Here is a 23,275-nt window from a genome sequence, read left to right as displayed (position 1 = left end):
TCATACAATGATGTTTTTGTAAGGACCATTTGTCGGTATACTCTTGCCCGGTATTCCCTGCAATGCTTTTTTTTTTCTAATCAGTCATTAGTAATAACTAACTATGCCGCTAATAGTAATAAAACGCGTTACTCATAAAATTTGATTTATCAGAAAACGAAAATATTTTTAGTGGTTGTCTTAATTTTTTTAAAAAATCGACGGAATCAGAGAAAAAAAAATAAACATCTTCTTTTACCGTGATTCTTATATTTTATACTTTTTCTAAAGAGAATTAGTGGTTGAACACATCGTTAAGTATATAATAATTCTCATATAATACTTTGCATAATGATGCATTGCATACAAGGACGATATTTCCTGCATTGCCGGTAACATATAGAATAATGAAAAACAATTACAATGTTGACTTAATTGGAATGCATAAAAATACATTAAAAAAAGTAAATGATCTTTACCATTCTGCATTTTATTTTCCCGCTCGATACAAGCACACGAACAACTCAACTCCACCCATATCATTATCATCGATCCTTCGACATTAAACTTTTTGCAGTAAAGCAAAGAGGAAAAAAATGAATAAAAATATAAATTGAGGCTAAGCCTATTTAAAGTATCGGGTCTTTTTAAAGGAAGAATCATGGCAAGTATCCAAATTTGGCGGTAGTGAAAGCTTTTGGCGGAAAACACCAAAATAAAAGAATGAAAAGAAAAAAAATAGACTCGAGGTCAGGGTTACACGAGTATTTGTGTATGTTAAGTCGGAGTTCAGTGTTGCAGTTTTAATAAGAGTATCTGATGCTACAGAATAATGATGTCTTAATGGATATTAATTGGACATCAAGGCTGTTAATGATGTCATTTTGTAGGCGAAGCATTTAGAACACAACTTTCGAACTTATAGTCGAGCTTTATGAAACTATTTAATAGCGCAGTCGCACTGCACAGGGCGACAATATTTTCGATGCTTTTATACAAGTACTTGATCTTACCTAATTCAGGTGTAGGGATTTCAAATTTAAAATAAGTTTTGTTCCGAAAGCTACAGGTTTTTTCAGTTTATTTTTTTTAGTCTGGATATACAAGTTTATAAAGAACGTATATGTTTATAAACATACATATACACTTGTTTGCTTTCTTGAAAATAACACTAAGAAAATACACCTGAGCCTAACGTGTCGTATCATATACTGAAATGTATTATCGCTTTTTTCTACCACTTTCTGCGTAGCAGATAAGTGGAAACACTTAGTATTTACTAGAGGAAATTTTAAAAAAATCCTGGTTAGGAATATTGAACTAAATTGCTTAAAAACAAAAAATTCCAGAGGGAAACCGATTGCAAGTTTAAAATTAGTGATGCGGAGATATCTAAGATACATTCAAAAATCTCATCAAAAAGATTTGTTGCCCAGTGTTATAAGTGACACTTACCTCAGAATTTTGTGGAGAAAAAATTTTTTTTTGGCACATTTTCCCTAAGTTTTATGAAATGAAAAGTTTAGTGGATGAATCTGGCAAGTGACATTTTCATTGGTATTTATTAATCGGAAAATAACATAAAGTGGTCGCATTATTACGGATATGTAAAATGTAACAGAATTGTTTTTGCTTTCGCTCCAGCTTTGACATAACTAATACACATTAATTACGAGTATGCCTGCATGATTTTTATTTCGAATTAGGTCGTGGTAAATAAAAAAAGGGGAAATAATTATTAGCTAAAATACATTCGAACAAATCTTTAATAATGTATTTCGGTATATAATTTTTCTTCTTCTTGCCCTGATTATAACCACTCTGAAACTGGCACTTACCTTTTTCATCTACTCAGCTCTAAAAAGATCGGTCAATATAAAAGAAACTACTAGAAATTGGTTTATAACATAGAACAAGTTATAAGTAATAAGGTTTAAAATAAAAGAAACTTTTAGTATTAGGGTTTTAACATAAAAGGAACTATTTGAAATAGGGTTTTAACATAAAAAACTATCAGTAAAAAAGTTTTAACATAAAAGGAGCTATTAGTTATAGGGTTTTAACATAAAAGAAACTATTAGTAATAGGGTTTTGCAAATGTCCGAAAAGAACGCATGTTAATAAATGAGCCAAAGCTAATTTTTATTTTTTTACCATCTTGCATTTTTAAATTTGTTTCATGATACAAATTTAAAACATTTTCATATTTTTTCGGATTAAATTCTCCGTTATTACTTCTATTCTGATCAAAAGATACCGGGTTTGTTTCTTACTTTATCACTATTCTAAGCAATATTAATGCGAGCTATTACATAATGGCCAAACATAGCATATCGTGCTATATACAATACTTTAAAGGTTAGCTCTGCTGCGAGCATAGATCCTTAATTAACGCGAAGTATAATAGCCGTAACCAATAGCAACATATGGCATTTTAACTCAGATGAATAGCTGAAGTTTTGTCAGTTGATTACATACAACAATTCTATACTCGAAACAGATGTTGCTACCTGAACATTTGACAAGCGTTGTTTTGATACTTAATATTGATAAATTGAAATGTTGATTTTGCTTTAATAAAAGAAATATACTTACTAGGAACAAATTGCAGTTCATCTATACCCAGTATCAAACTTTAACAAACAAATTTCCTTCAAAAACCTGTTTCAGAAAAAAATACTGCTTTAATATAGCAATGGAAAATTCAACAAATTGTTTTTTTTTTTAAATATCTTATATAACATTGAAAGATAAATGTCAACTCCACTTTTCCCGTAATTTCATTTGACAAAAAAATCACACGATTAATAAGAAAAGAGATCTAGATCTCTTTAGCTGTCAATAAAAATTACAACTGTCTTTACTTGTAAATTACTGTTTTATCCCTTATTTAACTGCATATGCCAATATTATGTATTTATCCTCCCTTCTTAATAGTCTCACCTTCATTACTACGATATACTGATTTTAATTATTTTTTTTAAAAATAAAAAGTTCAGAGCGAAAGGCATTGTTCCTTCCTTTTGAAAAAGTGTAATAGTAGAATATTACAGCACTAGGCAACATTTTATGATATACATATATAGTTTTAAAGTTACAATTTATGAACGGTGAATGTAGGCATATTTCTATTTTTAATGTGGCATATGTTTTAAATATTTCAATAGAAGTTGCAAATAACTATTTATTAATATATAAAACGGAAATGTTATAGAAATCTAATGAATCACAACTGCTAAAGGCGCTTCTGAAAATGTCAAAACCTATTTGATTGCCCTAGGAAACAAAAAAAAAGCTGAATGGCAGATTTTAATAACTCATTAAAGTTCCATAGGGTAATCAAACAGGTTTTAGCTTTTTCATTATAGCCATGGTTTTCAATAGCGTTTTTGTATTTTCTTCGCTTGAACTCTTACGTGTACTGTTTTGAATTGTTTTTACAAGGAACTTGAAATATACAAAGCACTCTGTACATTAAATATTCACAAAAAGCAAAATTATCTATAGAGAAATGTAATGCAACGAAAATTATTCCCGATACAAAGGGTGAATATTAACAATGATTTTTAATGAAATTGATTTTTAAATAAAATTGATTTTTAAATAAAATGATAAAATTATTTTTAATAAAATTGATAAAATGATTTTGAATAATTTTTTAACACAACAATAATAAACAATTATAAGCATACAATAGTAATAAATATGAGTTTTTTCTTTTTTTTATTATTACAAAGAATGCAGCGTTAGAGTAACATTTCAACTATTAAAAAAGTTGGTCAAAAGCACTTTTCAGTTTTTAAAGTAGAATTTCTTCACACTAACATTTTGAACCATTTCAGAAATAGCATAAAAAGACCCTGGGCAAATATGGTCAATACTTTCTCAGAGCCATGTTGGCTCAGCGGATAGAGCGCTCGCCTTCCAATGAGGTGAACCAGGTTCGAATCTCAGCTATAGCTGTTTGATTCGAATTCCGCACCCGATTCGCACCGACCACAGTGCTGATGTAAAATATCCTGAGTGGTAGACGAATCATGGGTTAGAGTCCCCTTTCCATGTAATACAAATGTGGGTTAGTTCCATCAAAAAGCCCTCCACGAATGCAAATTTCACCCAAATACTTGATCCAGGAGTTCCCTTGTCCTCTGCATTGGATTCAAAATTACAAGGCTATGGAGTTGAACATAAGTAGTCGTAAGCTCAAAATCGGGTAGGCTGTTCAACAAAAAATACTTTGCCAAAAATAACGGTTATAAATTTACAACAATTATAAAATTAGCATTTTATTAGCTAAAACATGTTATTTTATATGATATCGACAGTACAGCAAAAAATATTGAAGTACAGTTAGAATTGTAAGTATACATAAGATCTTATTCTGTAACTACTTTATAAATGAGTTCTCAAAAGAATAAAAGTAAGTTAAAAAAAATAGTGTACTAAGCATTGATTTTATGTATGAAAACATATTGCTAGCATTTTAAATGTATCTTAACGATCTTCTGTACTTTTTTTTTTTTTTTTTTGCAGATATATACTCGAAAGAATGAGAATAAATACAAGTTCAATAGATAGGAAAAGAATTCCTTATTATTAAAATAGTCTAAGCGATATTTTGTGTTTAACAGGACTTTTCCTTTGAAATTTTCTTTGCAAAAAAGAGTTTAAAAAAAATTCTTCAGAATGTTTGGCAACACGCACCCTCCATGTAATTATTTGTTTTGTGCTTCAAACGATTCCAAGGTTCTTTTTCCTGCAGCAGAAACTGCTCCAGGTACATTTGCATTTCGCCGATGGCAACACGAACGAACGAGATTGTTTTTACCCATCTTTTAGTTGGAAAATTTGTTTTGTTAGAAACTTTTTACACTGTTCTGTACTTGTTTCATGTATTAAAAGAGTTTCGAGATACTATTTATTAATCATGCTCCTTAGGATATATTATATATCACAAGGCGAATGACAGTTACATAGAAAAATAAAACATTTACTAATTTTTAATCGTTTGTCTTTATTTTCTTATTGCTTTTTAAATTTATATTGCACATAATATTGAATCACTATTATTCCTTTGAAATCGATTGTTGTTAATTCAGTAAAAACATTGTGACTCGAACAATTTTTAATTTCACTTACAGGAACTAAATCTACTAAATTTTACTACTTAAATCTATAAATTTTCCTTGATTGATATTGTTTTCAAAATAATTATACAGAGCTAATTATACATGATTCTTTCTCGGTAAATCTGTTTGTAATTTTGTTAAATTCATTTTCATCAATTAAAAATGTATTTTTTAAGTTTATAAAAATATATGTTTCTCACTAATAGTAAAGCCATCACTTTTTTTCAATCATTTTATTAATACTCTTTTCAATTAAACTTTTCATTACGTTTTACTGATTTTATTATTGCTGAGTATCTGATTTTATTATTACTATTGTATTATAAAAATTTTTTCTATTTGAACTTTCTAATCAGAGTATGAACATAAAAGATAGAAAACTCATTTAAAAAAAAAACGTAAAATGTATAGGTTTTAATTAAAATGTGGCCATTTGTCCAAAAAAGCAAGCAATATTCCTATTTTTTATTAAAGAAAGAACTCTGCAAAATCCTATATAAAATTTGTTCTTTTCTTTCTGTTGTTTTAATCACTTGGATGACTGATCAAAAATTTGCACCCAGCCACAGCGTCTTCTATTTACAATCCATTCCTTTTATTTCCTTGTTTTCATTCCTCTTTTACATTGTCACGAATGGCAACAATTCCATTAGCCATGAACTTTCGCAGCCATCTTAAAACTGGAAACCGTGAAAAGGAACGCATCTATTTTGTTTCTTTTCCGCAAAAGGCATTTTAGAACTTTCTTTTGCGTGCCAATGGTATGAAAGGTTCGCCGTAGAGAGTGTGTTAGTAAAGAAGCTTGTTTGGGAAAGCAAATAAATATTCTCGCTAAATCTTTCTATGCATCGTTGCAAAGAACACATTCACTTTTAAAATATGCATGTTTTAAATTTTGCTGATAGTAATTCTAGACTTTTAATGTTGGAAATTTTTTTTCCTGAAGAAATACAAGTCTAGTTTCAATTTGGAATTAAGAGTTTTTTTTTAATTCTACTATTTAGAATGTTTTCCTATTTTTTTTAAATAGTATTAAGGATTTCATTTCATACTACTATTTGAAATAAAACACCAAGCAAAAAGTTCAAGTTTCATTTTTAAAAGCAAAGCAGCAAATATAATGAAATGAAGATATTTTTACACTCCGTGGAATTTACAGAATTTTTCAACCAATTTTTTGCAGTATATTTATTAAAAGATAGATGGACATTATATGCTAGCTGAAGCATTTACTTTAGTATAATTTAATTTAATAATTTAAATAGGATATTTCCATTGAATGCTTTGTAAACTGTGATTATTAAGGCAACACATTTAATAATAGAATCAGAACTTAAAGTCTATAAAAAAATTTGCTCAAGAAACCAAACATATATTTTTATTGAAAATAAAACATTAAAACTAAAACTTCTCAGTTATTTAATTTTTAAAAAAAAATTAAGATATAGTCAAATTGAATGTATCCTTAATAGTTTAAATAGTATTCAAATTTAAGTTTAATTCAGAGAACGGGTACTTTTGTAAAACTGAAACTTAGAATTTTGATTCAAACGTCAAATGTGATTGCAATACTCTCATGCGTTGCAATATAGGAAATATGTTGCAATATATGAAATATGTTACAATATATGCATATGTAGCAATATATGTTGCAATATATGAAATTCTCATTTTAAAAACATTTAAGAAACGTCTGTTTTAAATTTAAAAATTTACCTGCCCTGTGTTAAATAAAATAAAATATTTCATTAAAAATATTAACCCTACTAACCATCTTGGTGAAATGTTAAAAAAATTTAATTATAAAAGCAACAATAAAAGTTCTAAAAATGGCAAGAACTAAAGAAAAAAATCAACATTTTAATATGCTTTTTTTTACTTTGCCAAAACCAGTATGACGCCATAATAGAGTCCAATATGAAACTCTTTTAACTTTTGAAACTCAAGCTTAGAAACTTTTTAATACTGTTTGCATTATTTTTCAGCTTTTGTAGTAGTGTACTATTTAATACTTATACAAAATTTTATCACGAATTTTTAGCGAGACAGTAACTTCAAATAAAATTTTTTAAATAAAAAGACGTTTTAAATTTTTCATAACTGAAATTACTGTGATTTAAAAATAACAAGTTTTGATTAATTCTTAAAAATATTAGCCAACATTTAATTAGCCTTCAGCATCTCTTGCTATTGAACAGCTGAAAATTTACAAATTTTAAAGTTTGGCCTTTTTCATTTTATTATTCTTTTTAAATTTATATTTCAAAATTTTAAACAAAATATTCAATTTACTAACGAAATATATTTAAAATATACATCGTCTAAATTTCTTGGAGCTATATTTCTTTAAAAAAATTGGGATACAACGTTTTAAAATTGAAAAAATTTGACAAAATTCATCATTGCAAACAAAAAACAAAAACATTCAGCTCAGTAGGCGAAAAAATTAATCTTAAGTGTTGTCTAGCATTTTAATTTAGATATAGACATAATTTTTTCCCAATTTTAAAAAGAACTTTAAGCCTCATTTTTGAAAACATTATGTTTGAAAAGAACTAAAGTATTGTAACTTATAACATTATACTAAAAATAAAATAAGGAATTATCTTTTGGAAAACGCTCTTCCTAACTTAGTATGTAAGGGCATAACCGTTGAACGACGAAGCATAAAAATAGCCGGTAAGACAAAATTGTCATTAAATCAAGATAAAAAAAGATATGTCTGATAATTCATGGTTTCTGAAAGCCTTTTTTTCGAATTTGCAACTACATTTGTAAGCAAATGTAGTTACAAATTCAAAATTAGAAGAAAAATCAAATCGTTATAATAAGTTAGCTTTCGTCAACACGGATTGTATTAATAAGCTTGGTCGGAAAGTGAACTTTTAGTGTTTTTACATTGTGAAAAGTACAGGATTAAATTACGGTATAATGTACCGGTACTTTTGATGCATCATCTGTAAAAAAAATTTTACCGAAAAATATTATAACGTAATTTTACAGCAATATTTATTTAATTAGAGTGATTCAGTGAATTTACTGTAAAAATTACGGTACATCATGTTTTTTGTACTAACATCTTCCGGTAAAAATGGAATTTAAGGTAAAAAGTACCGGCATCCTGAGTGACGGCACTATTTACCGTAATTTTATCCTGAATATTTTAGATTATAACTCTCCTAACACTCCTAAATCTAAGCTTTCGCCTGATTAGTGAAAATAAATAATCAGGTTGTTAACTTAGTTCTACTTCGAATGCCTAATAAAAACGAAACAAAGAATTTTTGTTCGAAAGAAACACTTTTAAATTAAATGTGTAAGGACATAAGCCGTTAAACGATGTAGCATAGAAATACCAGTCAAGTTAAAATTGTCATTAAATCAAAAGAAAAGCAAGATGCCTGATATGTTTACTCGAAAAATTTAATTAAGTCTCTTTTATAATTAAATTCGAGTATAGCAGGATATTCTGCAGAGAAATTTTAGTGAAGAATTTATACTGGCATGTGATATTTCGGGCCATAATTAAACTTGAAGTAGATAAGAGAAAGAAGAACGGATTTTTAATTACTTTCGAAATTCTATACTGTCGACTGCCGGAAGTGAATTTATCACCATTGGCAGGTATTTTTTCACCTATATCTTGAAGAAGTATGTAAATTTTCAATTAACGTCAAATAATCACGATAAATTTTCCTCGTATTCAGATGTCAAAAAACAAAATTTGTAATACTACTAAATAAATAACAATAATTAAAATGTCTGTCACAATTTCCTTACCAAAATAAAATAATCTAGGTAATATCTATATTCAGAAGGTTGCTAAATATGTATGTGTTAATACAGGCAGGCGAAACACTGTTATCTACAAAGACCATATTAAGCACTGGTGTTCAAACCGAAGGTCAACATTTTAAAAACATATGTGTCGAATCAAATTGTCGACGCCATTTTTAGGCTTAATGCAGTAAACATGCAAATTAAATAGTAAAACTTGTTGAATAAGGATAATTACATCCACTTTTTAAAAAGTAACTTCGATATAACCACAGTAAAATTGCATTTCATATTAAGTTTTGATATGCAGTGCTGGAAAAATTAATTAAAATGAAAAATTCTAAACTAAAAATAACTTAAATTTCATTGCCACCACGAGAAGATACTTTTTTACAAAGTGGAGCAAGTTGGCTGCTCTGTATATATATATATATATATATATATATATATATATATATATATATATATATATATATATATATATATATATATATATATATATATATATATATATATATATATATATTAACATATATATATATATATATATATATTAACATATATATATATATATATATATATATATATATATATATATATATATATATATATATATATATATATATATATATATATATATACATATATTAACATAGGTACTATGGTAATGAATTTTTACAGCCTCCGATACAAGTGATTACTAAAACTATCTCACTAAAACAAATGCAGAAATACGGCAAGTTTTGACTATAGCATTCCATTTTAATTAGAGAAATTCAGTTTTTTTTTTTAAAAATGTAAATTATTTTTATCTGTTAGCTTGTCTAAATCAAATCTGAAAAATTACTTTCAGCCCAAACAGATCTCATACGCTTGTGTTTTCGGGTTAATTCATTCAACAAATTGGCGTTATCTATAGTAATAAATTGGCAGAATCTCATTTCCATCAACAAATCTCTGTTAATAAAAGTTGCCTCGCGCCATGCATTTTGTTCACTGTCCAAGAACACAGAATTTACGTTTTCTTCTAACAGATATTCCGTCCAATAATCGATTTTTCCTATATCGAACACAATTAGTTTTTCATTGACGACTGTAGCTTTAGGATTGTAGTATATGGATGGTAGATCTGCTATTGTACGCCATAAATTTTCAATTGCGTTATATACTTCAACCTTATTAATGACGTTGTAATTTTTGTCTTGTCCTCCAATAAGATACAATTTACCACAAAATACTGCAGAAGCGCAATAGTTTGAACGATAGAATGCTGGGTTTGGAATGACTGTCCACGTATCCTCGGAAGTGTCATAAACTTGACACACTTGGTTTTCGAAGTCTTTAGTTAATCCGATTACAAAAATTTTGTTGTTTAACACAACCACATTCATAATGTTTACTGAGGTCATCGGTGACACTAAGTACCATGAATCAGTTTCACTGTTGTAACGTTGCACTACACCTACAATTCTTTCCTCTTCATACAGGTCTTCGTCCGTGTCTTCTATTTCGTCAAATGACGTTTCATCCCAATCAACATCCATGTTCTCCTCTTCGTCAGTTAAGTTTTCATCATCATCTGCTTCACTTGAACTAATTTCTTCATCTTCTGTTTCTTCCTCTTCCGAAAATGTTGCTTCTACAATGCTTTCAGCCTCATTCAAATCTTCGTTCATGTCTTCCGATTTTTCAGCTGACATTTCATCAAAATCGACATCCATATCCTCAGTACTTTCATCATTATCATCTGATTCACTCATGTAAACTTCTTCATCTTCAGCTTCCTCCTCTTCAGTGAATGTTCGACCACCCAGAGCATAAATATTATCATCGACTGACACAACGGAGTATGAAGTCAGTCTTTCATGAGCCTTACTAACTGGTACCCATATTTCGAGGAGAAGATCGAAAGCTTTAATTTCAGTTGGATAGTTGTAAAAAGAAAAGTAAACAAATCGTCCAGCAACACAAATGTCACAGCACTCTATGCAAAATTGCTTGGGAAGTCTATCCAAATAGTAGCAGTAATCGAATCTTTCGTCATATGTAATACAAAGTTCTGCGTCTTCATCTTCAGCTTGTCTGCAAATAAAGTAGATCTTGGATGGTACGCGACTTCTCAAGCCTGTTATGGAGAGGGGAAGAGTTTTAGCTTGCTTAATCGCACAGCTGAGTTCAAACTTTGATTGGTTCAAGCCAAAACAAAAATGGCTGTTTTCTATTATTGGAAGTAGCTCGATGTTATTAGCAGTTTCATCCATCTCTTGAAGTCTAATATATCTTAATAATTCGGGAAAGTAAGCAATTCTGTTGAAAATATTTCCTTTTATCCATGCTATCATAATATTCCATACTAAAGATTCATTAGGAATGTTCAGATGGCCGCATTCCAGAATCTCCTTGAAAGCGACTAATGATAGGTTTATGATGTCGGTTTTGGAGTTGGCAAAAACATATGAAGTATTGATTTCAATGAATCTTTTACATTTAACTTTGATGTCCTTCATTTCCAACCACCACGCAGTGTTGTAGACTTTTATGCAATTATCTACTGTGCAACCTTTATTAAACAGAAATATTTTGCATCGTATGATTAAATCATCTATTGCAAGATAATCGGATGCTAATAGAATATCTGACACGTTTTCTTCTGTCAATACATCTGCATTTTGAATGATGTAACGCAATATCTGATGTAGTACGTCACCTTTAAATATTGGTACTAGAGTCTGATCAGTCTGCTGAAAGTTACCGCAAAAGAGTATCTCAAAATATTTGCTTGCTTGTGCTAAGAGAATTTTGTGGGATTTAAATATAGAGCCATCTTCAGTTTTCAATGTGATATCAGTAAGCTTTTCAAACTTTTCTAATGAAAAAGAATTTTTGAAATTATCCATATTTTAGATCTAAACTTTAGTGACAGCCTAAGAACTGTTTGTTTGAAATTTAATTTTAAAGAATTTACCTTAAAGGCACAGTTAACAATAGATTTAGAAAAGAATACAACAAGGCCATTGTTCGTTTGTTGTAGAAAACACATAATTAATTATGTAAAGTAATTTATAACAAACAGAACTATTTTTATTTCATTATTATATTAACAATTTTAACAACGTTCTTTAAAAAGTAATAAAAGGTGAATAAAATTTTCAAGCTTGCGCCAAACGCTGTTCTTCGTTAACTATCTTCGTCTCTCGACACGAAGAAAAATGACCTACGAACAAAACGCAAATTTTCGAACTACTATGGAATTTCCAAAACTACAGAAAATATTTTTCCTTCTGGAATATATAAATAATATGAATTAATTCTGATTTATTTTAATAATATTGGGTAAAATAGTTTTGCCTACCTCTGCACATGTATGATTTGAGCATATGTATTTACACCGAAGAGCCATTACATTATGACCACCCTCCTTCTATAACAATGGGCTAGCCCAGGTGTTCATGGTTTCTCACCCAGGAACAATGTTTTCATGTGGCACATTAGGACCCATAATCCTCATAGAACAATCCCTGACGTCTGTAAGCTACTTGAACATAGTTGCAGACCTGGTTCACCCATTCATGGAAACAGTTTTTCCTGCTGGGAATGGTGTTTACCAACAGGATAATGCCCCATGTCAGAAGGGTCGAATCGTCATGGATTGGTTCGAGGAACATTCCAGTGACTTTCAAGTCATGTCTTGGCTCCCAAATTCACCTGACCTTAATCCAATAGAGCATTTGTGGTCCTACTTGGAAAACCAAATTCGTGCTGCCAAGCTAACCCCTCACAATGTGAGGGAATTGCAGGACCAGTTGGTGAGCGCTTGGTACCAGATACCGCAGACTACCTATCAGCACCTTGTGGAATCAATGCCACGGCGAGTGCTAGCAGTTTTGAGGGCTAAAGGTGGTCCTACATGTTATTAGCAGGGTGGTCATAATGTAATGGCTCTTCGGTGTATATATATATATATATATATATATATATATATATATATATATATATATATATATATATATATATATATATATATATATATATAATATATATAACATGGAGAAAATTAAAGATTAATGAAAAGAGAAGAGAAAAGATTATTAAAATAAGGTAAAATAAAAAAATTTAAAAAATAATATTAAAAAGCCGGAAAACATAAAAATGAAAAGATAAAATCTTTTCATCAGTTGAATAATAGTGCTGAATAATATTGAGTATAGTTAATCTTTATTTTAATGAGTTGAATCTCTAAAAACCTGTTTTTCTTAATCGTCTAATAACGTAAAATCACCGAAAGACAACAGATAGCAATAAAAATAAATTAAAATTGCTTGAATTGCTTTCGTTATGTAGGTATAGGTTTACAGTTTTATTCATGATTGCGTAATATTGAGTAATATCGTTTAATTAATTCTTGAGTTTCTTACCCTGTACGAAGAAAGGCAATTCAGCAAGTTAATAATAAATGGATTCATTACTTTGTGATATATATAAAACATAAACAATCAATTCGCAAACAAAGCGTTATTTTTTTATTTTACTGTAAAACTCAAAGCATTATTTTTTTTAACTAGTTCTCGAATGAAAGATCAAAACTTTCATTATATATGTGCTCGTCATAATCACCCTAAGCAAATAAAAAAAAAATTCTCAGAGAGATGAGCAGACTTTTATTGGAAATATGGGTCGTCATATCTTTCACATAGTTCTAAGCCTTAGAAATGGGAAAATTAAGATAAGTGGACTCATTGATGTTGAGCAGTTCGATGTGGAGGAACTTATTGCGAAGAGCGCTGGGATAAATTCCAAGACGGGTATGCAATGCGGTCTGAAATCGATATCCTTGCGCGTCAAGTGGACAGCCTCTTTAGATTGGTGCTGGACAGACGAAGGGTTAGGTTTAGGGATGCAATTTTTTTTATTTCATTTTGAATGTGGGATTACTTTTCATAGGATATAAAAGCATCTGCGAGGAAGAAATGAGCTTTGAAAATAGATGAAAAGAAATGAAGTTTTAACCCAAACTACGTTCCTTAAAAGTCGATCAGTCTACATCGTGTTATATTTAGATCACAATGTTAATTTCGATTATAAGTTTTATAATACTGAAAGATTTATTATTGTGTATTAATCAATTAATAGAAATAATATTTATAATTATTTTATTGAATTTATCACAAACTTTTTTTTCTAGTTGTAAACGTGGTCAGAATTGATTTTAGTCAAGTTAAAAACTATTTAGGTCTTCTGGGCAAAATTTACAAAATTGGCAATAATTTATTTTTTGAGGGGGGTGGCAAATGTTTTTTTCTTTGGTCTAAAATATTAATTTTTAATATTTTCACGTTAGAAAACTTATTTTAGATTTCAAGAACAAAAGTCTAAAATTCAGACTGTAAAGTAGCTATAAAACCAATGTATCAATGCATGAAATGTAACAATTAGGTATTCCGGAATCCACGTGGAAACTTTAATTTTAAATAAAAATATGCATATTTCTAATACGCATTATATTAAGTACGAATTTGTAGATTCCGAGATAGATTAAAATTTTCATGCGAATTCCGGTGAACCTAAAGTTAACATTCACCATATTAGAGTAAACATATTTTATAACTTATTCTAATTAATTTATTTATTTTTAAATATTATTTACAATTCAAAATAAAAACAAGAAACAAACAAACACAGAAATGAATTGATATGGTAACTTTCGGATCTCTAGGTCCATCATAGTAACTACAAAAATGAATGTATATATATATATATATATATATATATATATATATATAATTAATTTATTTATTTTTAAATATTATTTACAACTCAAAATAAAAACAAGAAACAAACAAACACAGAAATGAATTGATATATTAACTTTCGGATCTCTAGGTCCATCATAGTAACTACAAAAATGTATATATATATATATATATATATATATATATATATATATATATATATATATATATATATATATATATATATATATATATATATATATATATATATACATTGTACATATATATACATATATACATAAATGAATATATATATATATATATATATATATATATATATATATATATATATATATATATATATATATATATACATTGTACATATATATACATATATACATAAATAAATATATATATATATATATATATATATATATATATATATATATATATATATATATATATATATATATATATATACATTGTACATATATACATAATACATTGTACATATATACATAATACATTGTACATATATACATAATACATTGTACATATATATACATATATACATAAATGAATATATATATACATTCATTTTTGTAGTTACTATGATGGACCTAGAGATCCGAAAGTTACCATATCAATTCATTTCTGTGTTTGTTTGTTTCTTGTTTTTATTTTGAATTGTAAATAATATTTAAAAATAAATAAATTAATTAGAATAAGTTATAAAATATGTTTACTCTAATATGGTAAATGTTAACTTTAGGTTCACAAAATAGAAAAAACATACATATGAAGGGAAATGCAAAACAGTGAAGAAAATACAAATATAATTTAAAGTGTGGCAAGCAGGAGCGTCTGGTTTACAGCAAGTTAAATCAGTTATAAAATCTCAAAAATATGAAAAATGAGTGAAAAGAGACATTCATAAGAAAGATAAAGGGTGCATACGATAAAATAACTTCATTAAGTTGAACTTCATTACTTTTTGAAATTATGCAAGCCCTTTGCATTTCTAATTTCAGTCGGAAGTTAATTAATACATTTTGGCAATAAATACTGAAAACTTCTACGAAAAATGTTCTTGTTTGGCGTGGTTATGAAATAAATTTGGTAAGGTCTTTTAATGCTAGTCATGTCTTTTTTGTTACAAGCGTTTGGGATCTTTGAAAAGATAAAGACATAATTTGTAAAAAAAAAATATAATGGAATGATTATATTTTGAGTAACTAATAGTGGTTTCAGTCAATTCATTCATTTTCATTTAGCAACAAACTCATAAATTTGTCTTGAATATTATGTAGTTTACTTGTGTTTGTTACTCGTATATAATCCTTATCCCATAATGAGAATCAATAATAAATGGAAGAGTGTACCCATGCATAATATTATAAAGTTACAAAAAATTTACTTTAAATTTTAAACAATAAAATCTGGTTAAGATAAAGTTTAATTTTCTTATTATGTAATTTACATGGGTTTTCCATTTTGCGCCTGAATCAATATGTATAATGCGCATCAAAAAAAAAAAAAAAATGACGAATTTTCACGTACTAGGACACAATTTTAATGATTCATGGAGATGATCTGAAATATGCTAATTAGTTAGTGCAGATGATTTTTTAAGTCAGGAAATCAGACACTAAAACGCACTTTCTCTGAATAAACAAACCTTTTTCGACGGACTCGGATTTCTGACCCCTAAAGTATAGAAGGTTGTTACAATCTGGAAAATATGGTACCAATCTGGTCCCAAGTTGGGTCAGGAGAGCGGTCAAAACTTTGGGCTTTGGTTAGTAAAAATTAACCAAATGTTAATTTAATACATACATTTAATTTTTTTTTATCTCCATCGTTGAACAGCAGACCCAATTTTGTGTTTACGACTGCCAATATTCAACTCCGTAGCCTTGTAATTTTGAACCCAATCCAGAAGGCAACTCCTGGATCAAGTAATGGGTAAAATTTGCCTTCGTGGAGGACTTCTTTGATGGCACTGAGCCGCATTTGCATTACATGAAGAGGAAAACCACGAAAACACCCCATGATTAGTTAGACGGCTAGGGTAATCTAATCCATGATTCGTCTACCTCTCAGGGTATTTTGCGTCAGTACTGTGGTCGGTACGAGCCGGGTGAGGAATTCGTATTCGGTTGGCCGGTTGAAATGAATTTTGCTCCCGGCTCGCATCAACCACGGTGCTGGTGTAAAATATCCCCAGTGGTAGACGAATCATAGGTTAGAATCTTCTTGCCGTCAAACTAACCGTGGGAGATTTTCGTAGCTTTCTTCTTCATGTAACGCTAATGTGAGTTAGTTTCACAAGAAGTTTTCCACGAAGATATTTTGTCCCAAAACTTCATTTAGGAGTTCCCTTTTCTTCTGAGTTGGTTCAAAATTACAAAATTACGGAGCTGAACACTGATATCGTAAGCTCAGAATTTGGTCGGCTGTTCAAAGTGGGTTATAAAATAAACTGAGATACCTACGTAGAAATTACATTAAGAAACAGTTTGATGTAAAAAATATCATCTTTAAAAAGAGTTTATCACTATATTCTTTCGAGTTCTTTATACCTATCGTTCAAAAAGAAAGAACCCATGCATTAATTTACAAGCATTATTAAATTAATTCCAAACTCTACAATAAATCAACAAATATGATTTGTATATAATATAATATAATATAATATAATATAATATAATATAATATAATATAATATAATATAATATAATATAATATAATATAATATAATATAATATAATATAATATAATATAATGTAATGTAATGTAATGTAATGCAATATAATATAATATAATATAATATAATATAATACAATATAATATAATGACAATAATGTGATATATTATATTACACAATAATATGGTTCCCCCTTGAACTGTTTTCTAAGTGTAATGTGCGTGAATCATAGACAAGTAAAGTGACCAATAATTATAGATTCACTATTATTTTTTATTTTATTATTTTGATATAATTTGCTGATTCATTGCAGTATTTTTAACACTATCTAAAAATTTTAAACATTTATCTTAATTTTTGCATTTACGAACATTCTCTATTTAGTTCTTTTTGTCATTAAACGTAAGTTTTCTTTTAAGAACAGGAATAATGGTTTTTAATTTCCGATATTGTTAATTTATCAATAATATTGAACAAAAAATATTAAGTGAGTTTATAAAATGATGTTGTGTTCGTGGTACGAGTTAGTATGGTGCCTAATAACTTTTAGAGTGGGATATAGAAAACCATTAAATACTTAAGTTAAACTGTCAAGTAATTATTGATGTTACAGGATTTGCAGTGTGCTAATTGCCTTAAAGCTGCCAAACAAATGGTTAAAATCCGTTAGCTGATAATGGAAAGGTTAACTTTTAAACAGCATTTAATGATGGGTATTTAACAAATCACTAATAGAAGTTGACATTTCGTACGACTTACGTATAAAATAAAGAAACTCGTTAATTAGTTTTCTTTCTTTTTTGTTGCGAAAAATAAGAAGAAAAAAAAGTTCTGAGAACTCTAAATAAGTTTAATTGCTGCCGTTGTGCTGTTCCGAAATAATCAAAGCTATTGTAGTGAGAGTAAATAGCTATTGTGGGGTCTTGAGATTAAGAAATACTTCAGAAGGTGAAAGTTTATCGCTATTCTTTCCTGTTTTGTCATCTTAGATATTTTTTGGTCATCCAGTTCATAAAGTTTTCTTTCTTTTTCGTTATATTTGTCATCAGAATGTGCTTGTGTATGATGTTACATGACAGATAAATATAGTGTTGGAAGTAATCAAGTGTGAAAGCATTTTAAAAGACATTATATAACACTCTGTTTTCACTGTGATTGTCCTTGATAATGATTCTTCAGTGTTTGATACAGTTTTTATATTTTTCATTTAAATATTAAATTGTCACTTCAAATTTTTAGATTCTAATGATTTTGTTCTTTGAGGAGAATTCTTTAAACGTTATAAGTTGTCTGGAAATTCACGAAACGCTGGAAAATTGATTCATTTATGTTATAAATATTGCCAAAAAAAGGAATGAGTAACGCATTTTTATTGTGGAATAACCCAATTCTTGGAAGAAAATGGTTAAATAGCAATTTTTTCAATTGTTTTTTCTCTTTACCCTATTTAAACAAAAAGGTCAAATAACCATAAGAAATATAATTCAAAGCATTAACTTTGAGAAAAACCGTTTATATATTGCTTTTACCTAATACTGTTAAACAATCAGAATTTTATCATACCAACTAAGCCCACCTGTTCAAGCCACTTAATTCTTTGCAGAGCCGGACTAATCTGTCAATCTCATTACCGGCAGGACGAAGGTTCGAGTCCTAGCGTTGAAATCCTTCATTTTTTCCCCAACACATGAAGAGTTTCCAGTATCCTGCACTTCCCGATTTGTGACTCTGGACTATTAGAATACGATACTCTCATTCACGCATAAATGGTAGCTCCATAAAGCTTCTAAACTATATCCAATGTCCAGCTAAATGTCTTTTTTTGCGGTTTTGATACCATGCTAGATGTGAATGGTTAAAAAACTGTAAAATTTTGTATTCATGGCTGGTATAAAATGTTCTTTACCGTAAATTTTACGGTTAATTGGGTGGACAGGCTGCTGCCGGCTATTTTACCATAGTTTAAGAATGAAAATTCTAACAGTGTATTTCAAATATTGGTGTATCATTCCCTACCTTTAGGAAAATTTACCATAAGAAAATGGCATAGGATATTCCTATGGGGTTTAGCCGATGGTAAAATTTCGCCATACACTTTGCCATATACGTATGGCAAAAGTGTGTGGCAAAATTTTACCATAGGCAAAACCCTATAAGAATATCCTATGGTATTTTTATATGGCATATTTTTACCATAAAACTAAGGTATGCTATAGCTTATGAAGAAATTTTTCCATAAGCTATGGTACACCTTTGACATACAGCTATGGCAACATTTCTCCATTGGTATTTTACCATAGAGTTATGCATAGTCATATAAGATCTCACATTAACTGAAATCATGTGATTTAACGCTGTTGAAGGCTTTGGTTTGGTTTTTGAAATTCTAAGGATAATGCCAAGAAGCATACGATCACCTACGCTTTGCTTGATATTTTACTGCTGACTAAGACTAACCTTACTGTTATATTTAGGATATTAATGGAGCAACAAAAGTTGTCCTTAACGAGAAAGGACAGTAGTTTAGATGAATTCTATTTATTTATAAATATTTTCAATTCTTTCAAAATAATTCTATTTATTGAAATCCTTGTAATTTTACATTATATACCTTAAAGAAACATTTCTAATGCTATGCAATATTTTTCTTAGTTTAAAAACTTCCATTCTTCAAAGACTTTTTTATTTGTCTGCTGAGCTTATGAAATAATTCATTTCTTGAAACGAACGCATTTTTGTTTGAATTAAAAATAATTCATTCTAAATAAAATTTGCTGGTTAAAAAGAAACAAGGTTTACCTTTTTGTTAAAGGTATATTTCCGCAGAAACACGGTTGTGACAGTAAATAAATGAATTCAATTTTAGATTTGACAAAATGGTGTTTGTTTGTCCGCCTAGCTCATTTCCATTTATCGATACGTTATTTTGTACCAGTCTCATTAATTTATATTTTATAAATCAACAAATGATAAACAAAATTCAATTTAAAACCTCTATTTTATATTAAACTTTCTTCTTGTGTGACATTCATTTGTAAAAAAAAAAATCCTGCTAGGAGGGAAAGGATAGAGTTCTTTGCAACGATTTGTGATAAAGGAGAGAAAAAAGGTAACAAAAAATATGACATCACACATTTTGTTAAAAATTATTACATTTAAAGTCGACAGATTAAATATATTCACTTTATTAGCTTTTAGGGATGGCCCTTAATTGGGTACTTGCCATTAACCTCCTGGTTGCTATTGTGCAGGGTGTGTTAACGCTACAGCTTAAATGTTTTATTATCACTCCGAATCAAATTTATGATACTTGCAGGCGACGTCACGCGTGTGTGTTGAACTTGAATGGTTGACACCCACGTGACGACGCTTGAAGGTATCCAAAAACCATAAATCAATCGGTCGACATTCGTAAATTAATCCTATATGTTACATGAACATGCTACAGTAGCTGTTCATGTTGTATATTTTTTCTTAGAAATTTTATGCGCTGTAAGATTTTTTTTAAACGAAAAATTTTAATTTATAAAATGAGGAATAATCATTACTTAACGAAAAATTCCTTATAAAAGTAAAAATAAGCAAACCTAATACGTAAATTATTAATCAACAAAACACATTTATTATTTTTAAAAAAAAACAATGAAAGAAAATGCATGGAGAGACATTTTTAAGGTAAGGAGAAAAGGTATAAAAATTAAGATGAAAATAAATAACCTTAAAATAAGCAGGTATGATATTCTTCGAAAAAAAAAGTAAAATCTCTTACCACACTTTCTATTAATAGAAGCAAAGTTTTTTTTCTATCCCAAGGGAAGAATATCTAATTAAATGCTTTCGAATATATTTGAAAATATTCATTTCCAAGAATTTTTTGTCGAATGTTTCTCTATGCAAATGCAAATTAGATTTTCAAATCTGAGTTAACTAAATATTTATTTTCACGGCTGAATATTCGAAGGTCCTTCATTCAAGTTACTGAATATAGAACGTAGAATGTTGGGAGAATTATTCTTTCTATTTGGTGGTTATAGAATTTCAATATGGTAGCGCAAGCAAATACGAGCTATAAATATATTAGAGCCTTATGAATTATTACGAAGAAAACTGTTATATATTTATATGAATTAAAATTGATTTATAAACGTTAAATTTCTCTTTATGGTTATAAATGCATGTTGTGTAAGTAAAGGATTTGGAGCAATGTATTGGTAATCCAGATTTTTATGTTATTCAATAAAGCATTTTTCGTGAAAAAATATTATAATTTCTAAAAGCAACAAGGTGTTTCTGAATATTATGTGCTGTTATTTTGTGAAAATTTCAAAAATTATCTAATACCTATCTGTAAACGATATTAAGGGACAGTTAAATGAAAAAGGTCACTTTAGGAAAATGTGTTATTTATATATTATCCTAAGCATATCAGATGTATTTAACTTACATGACACAAAAATCGCGGTTATCAATCTAATACCGTTGTCAACGCTTAATCTTACGTAAATGCGTTTATTTAAATTAGTCTTGCATTTTTAAAATTGCGTCTAAAAAGGAGGAGAAAACTGATTTGATTTTCAATTAGAAACTTATTTGTACTTAAAAGAATTTAAAATTTTTCTTGTCTATTAAGCACGAAGAAACAAATTCGGATAAAATTTCCGTATTATACGGTGGTGACATTTTTCAATAAAAACCCATAATCCTGAATAATAATACCATATAAAAAAGTATTTAAACCATTTATTTAGCAATTTGTCCGCTCATATGGTAACAGTTTACCGGAAATTCTGGTTTTCAAAATTATAGTTCTTATTAACACACATTTAGTGAAAAGTAAAAAAAAGTTAAAAATAAATTTAACGAATACATGGTTTTTATAACGAAATGAGAACGATTTACCGGAAGTTCTGGTTTTCAGAATTATAGTTCTTGTTACCACACACAAACATTAATAAAAATACAAAACTGAAAAATAAATTTAACCGGATAAATGGTTTTTATGTCATGATTTCAGTTATAATAAAATTACCAAATTTTAACACATTTACCAAAATTTATCACAGATTATGAAACCATATTTTATTATTAATTTTACCAAAATCATTACTAAAATGCTTCGGTATAAATTACCAAGTTTTTTGGTGCTCCCGTAGAGCCAGAAACATGGTAAAGTTTTGGTAGTTTTGACCATACAGTTTTCTCAGTGTATTAAGATTTTTTTCTAATAATTATAGCATCAGTTTATATAAGACTGCTTCTTGCCCAAGTAAAATTTAATTAAATATATAAATTTAGAAAATTCGCATTTAAAATCAGATTTACTAAATAAAGAATCTAAATTTAAATAAAATTTTGTTACCAGTAGATGAACAAATGCATAAAAACGGATTAGCGTACTTACCTGCCTTCGTAATTTTAAAAGTCGGGTATAATTTATTGGGAGGAAAAAAATCCCTTTTAATTTTTCTACATGCATTGAACAAATGATTCGAAACAATAATTCGTTTAATAAATGCATAAATTGGGTATTGCAATTGTATCGTATTTAATACAATAAGCTATAAAAAACAAATTTAAATTGCCTGGTGTATTATGATATAATTGTTCATATAGAATCAAAATTGATGTTAATCAATATAATTTTATTTTTATTTTTTGTCCTTCAGAAAGACATGAAAAAAAAAATTTTTTTAAATTGAAAAGTTAAAAAAAAGTCAGTATTTAAATTTGAAAAAGAATAATTAAAATTTATTAATTCTTCGAAAACTACACATTACGATTACAAATGCTTATCATATAAATAAGCAAGCATAAAGATTTATCAACTTGACTAAAATAAATATTTTTACTTGTTTCACACATTTATGATACAAAGATTAAGGATAAATTAAGAGAAAATATCAGCATATGCATTCCGGATAATATGATCAAACAACAGTGCATGGTCGTAGTAT

General features: G+C 28.4%; 2 protein-coding genes across 9 annotated transcripts in view; both read right to left on the bottom strand.

Moving 5' to 3' along the window:
- The window catches only part of Ac3 (Adenylate cyclase 3), a 275,553-nt gene that overhangs the window by 195,394 nt on the left and 56,884 nt on the right, over window positions 1–23,275 (bottom strand). For 5 of the 8 annotated variants that reach the window (XM_043047153.3, XM_043047156.3, XM_043047157.3 and 2 more), the window contains one exon: window positions 2,575–2,640. The gene's annotated coding sequence lies outside the window, so the exon portion shown is untranslated. Of the gene's footprint in view, window positions 1–458; window positions 603–2,574; window positions 2,641–23,275 lie in introns of those variants that run through there. The other 3 variants (XM_043047154.3, XM_071185939.2, XM_071185940.2) reach the window with 1 other exon arrangement.
- On the bottom strand, window positions 9,569–11,826 carry LOC110283538 (kelch-like protein 23). The gene has a single exon (XM_021148798.4). The coding sequence runs from the start codon at window positions 11,780–11,782 to the stop codon at window positions 9,710–9,712; it is 2,073 nt and encodes a 690-aa protein (XP_021004457.3). The 5' UTR covers window positions 11,783–11,826; the 3' UTR covers window positions 9,569–9,709.

The sequence above is a fragment of the Parasteatoda tepidariorum genome, chromosome 5 (assembly GCF_982258835.1).
Source record: "Parasteatoda tepidariorum strain Cologne lab strain chromosome 5, Ptep-v5.0, whole genome shotgun sequence".
Taxonomy (NCBI): Eukaryota; Metazoa; Arthropoda; class Arachnida; order Araneae; family Theridiidae; genus Parasteatoda; species Parasteatoda tepidariorum.
This window is presented reverse-complemented; position numbering and strand designations above follow the sequence as displayed.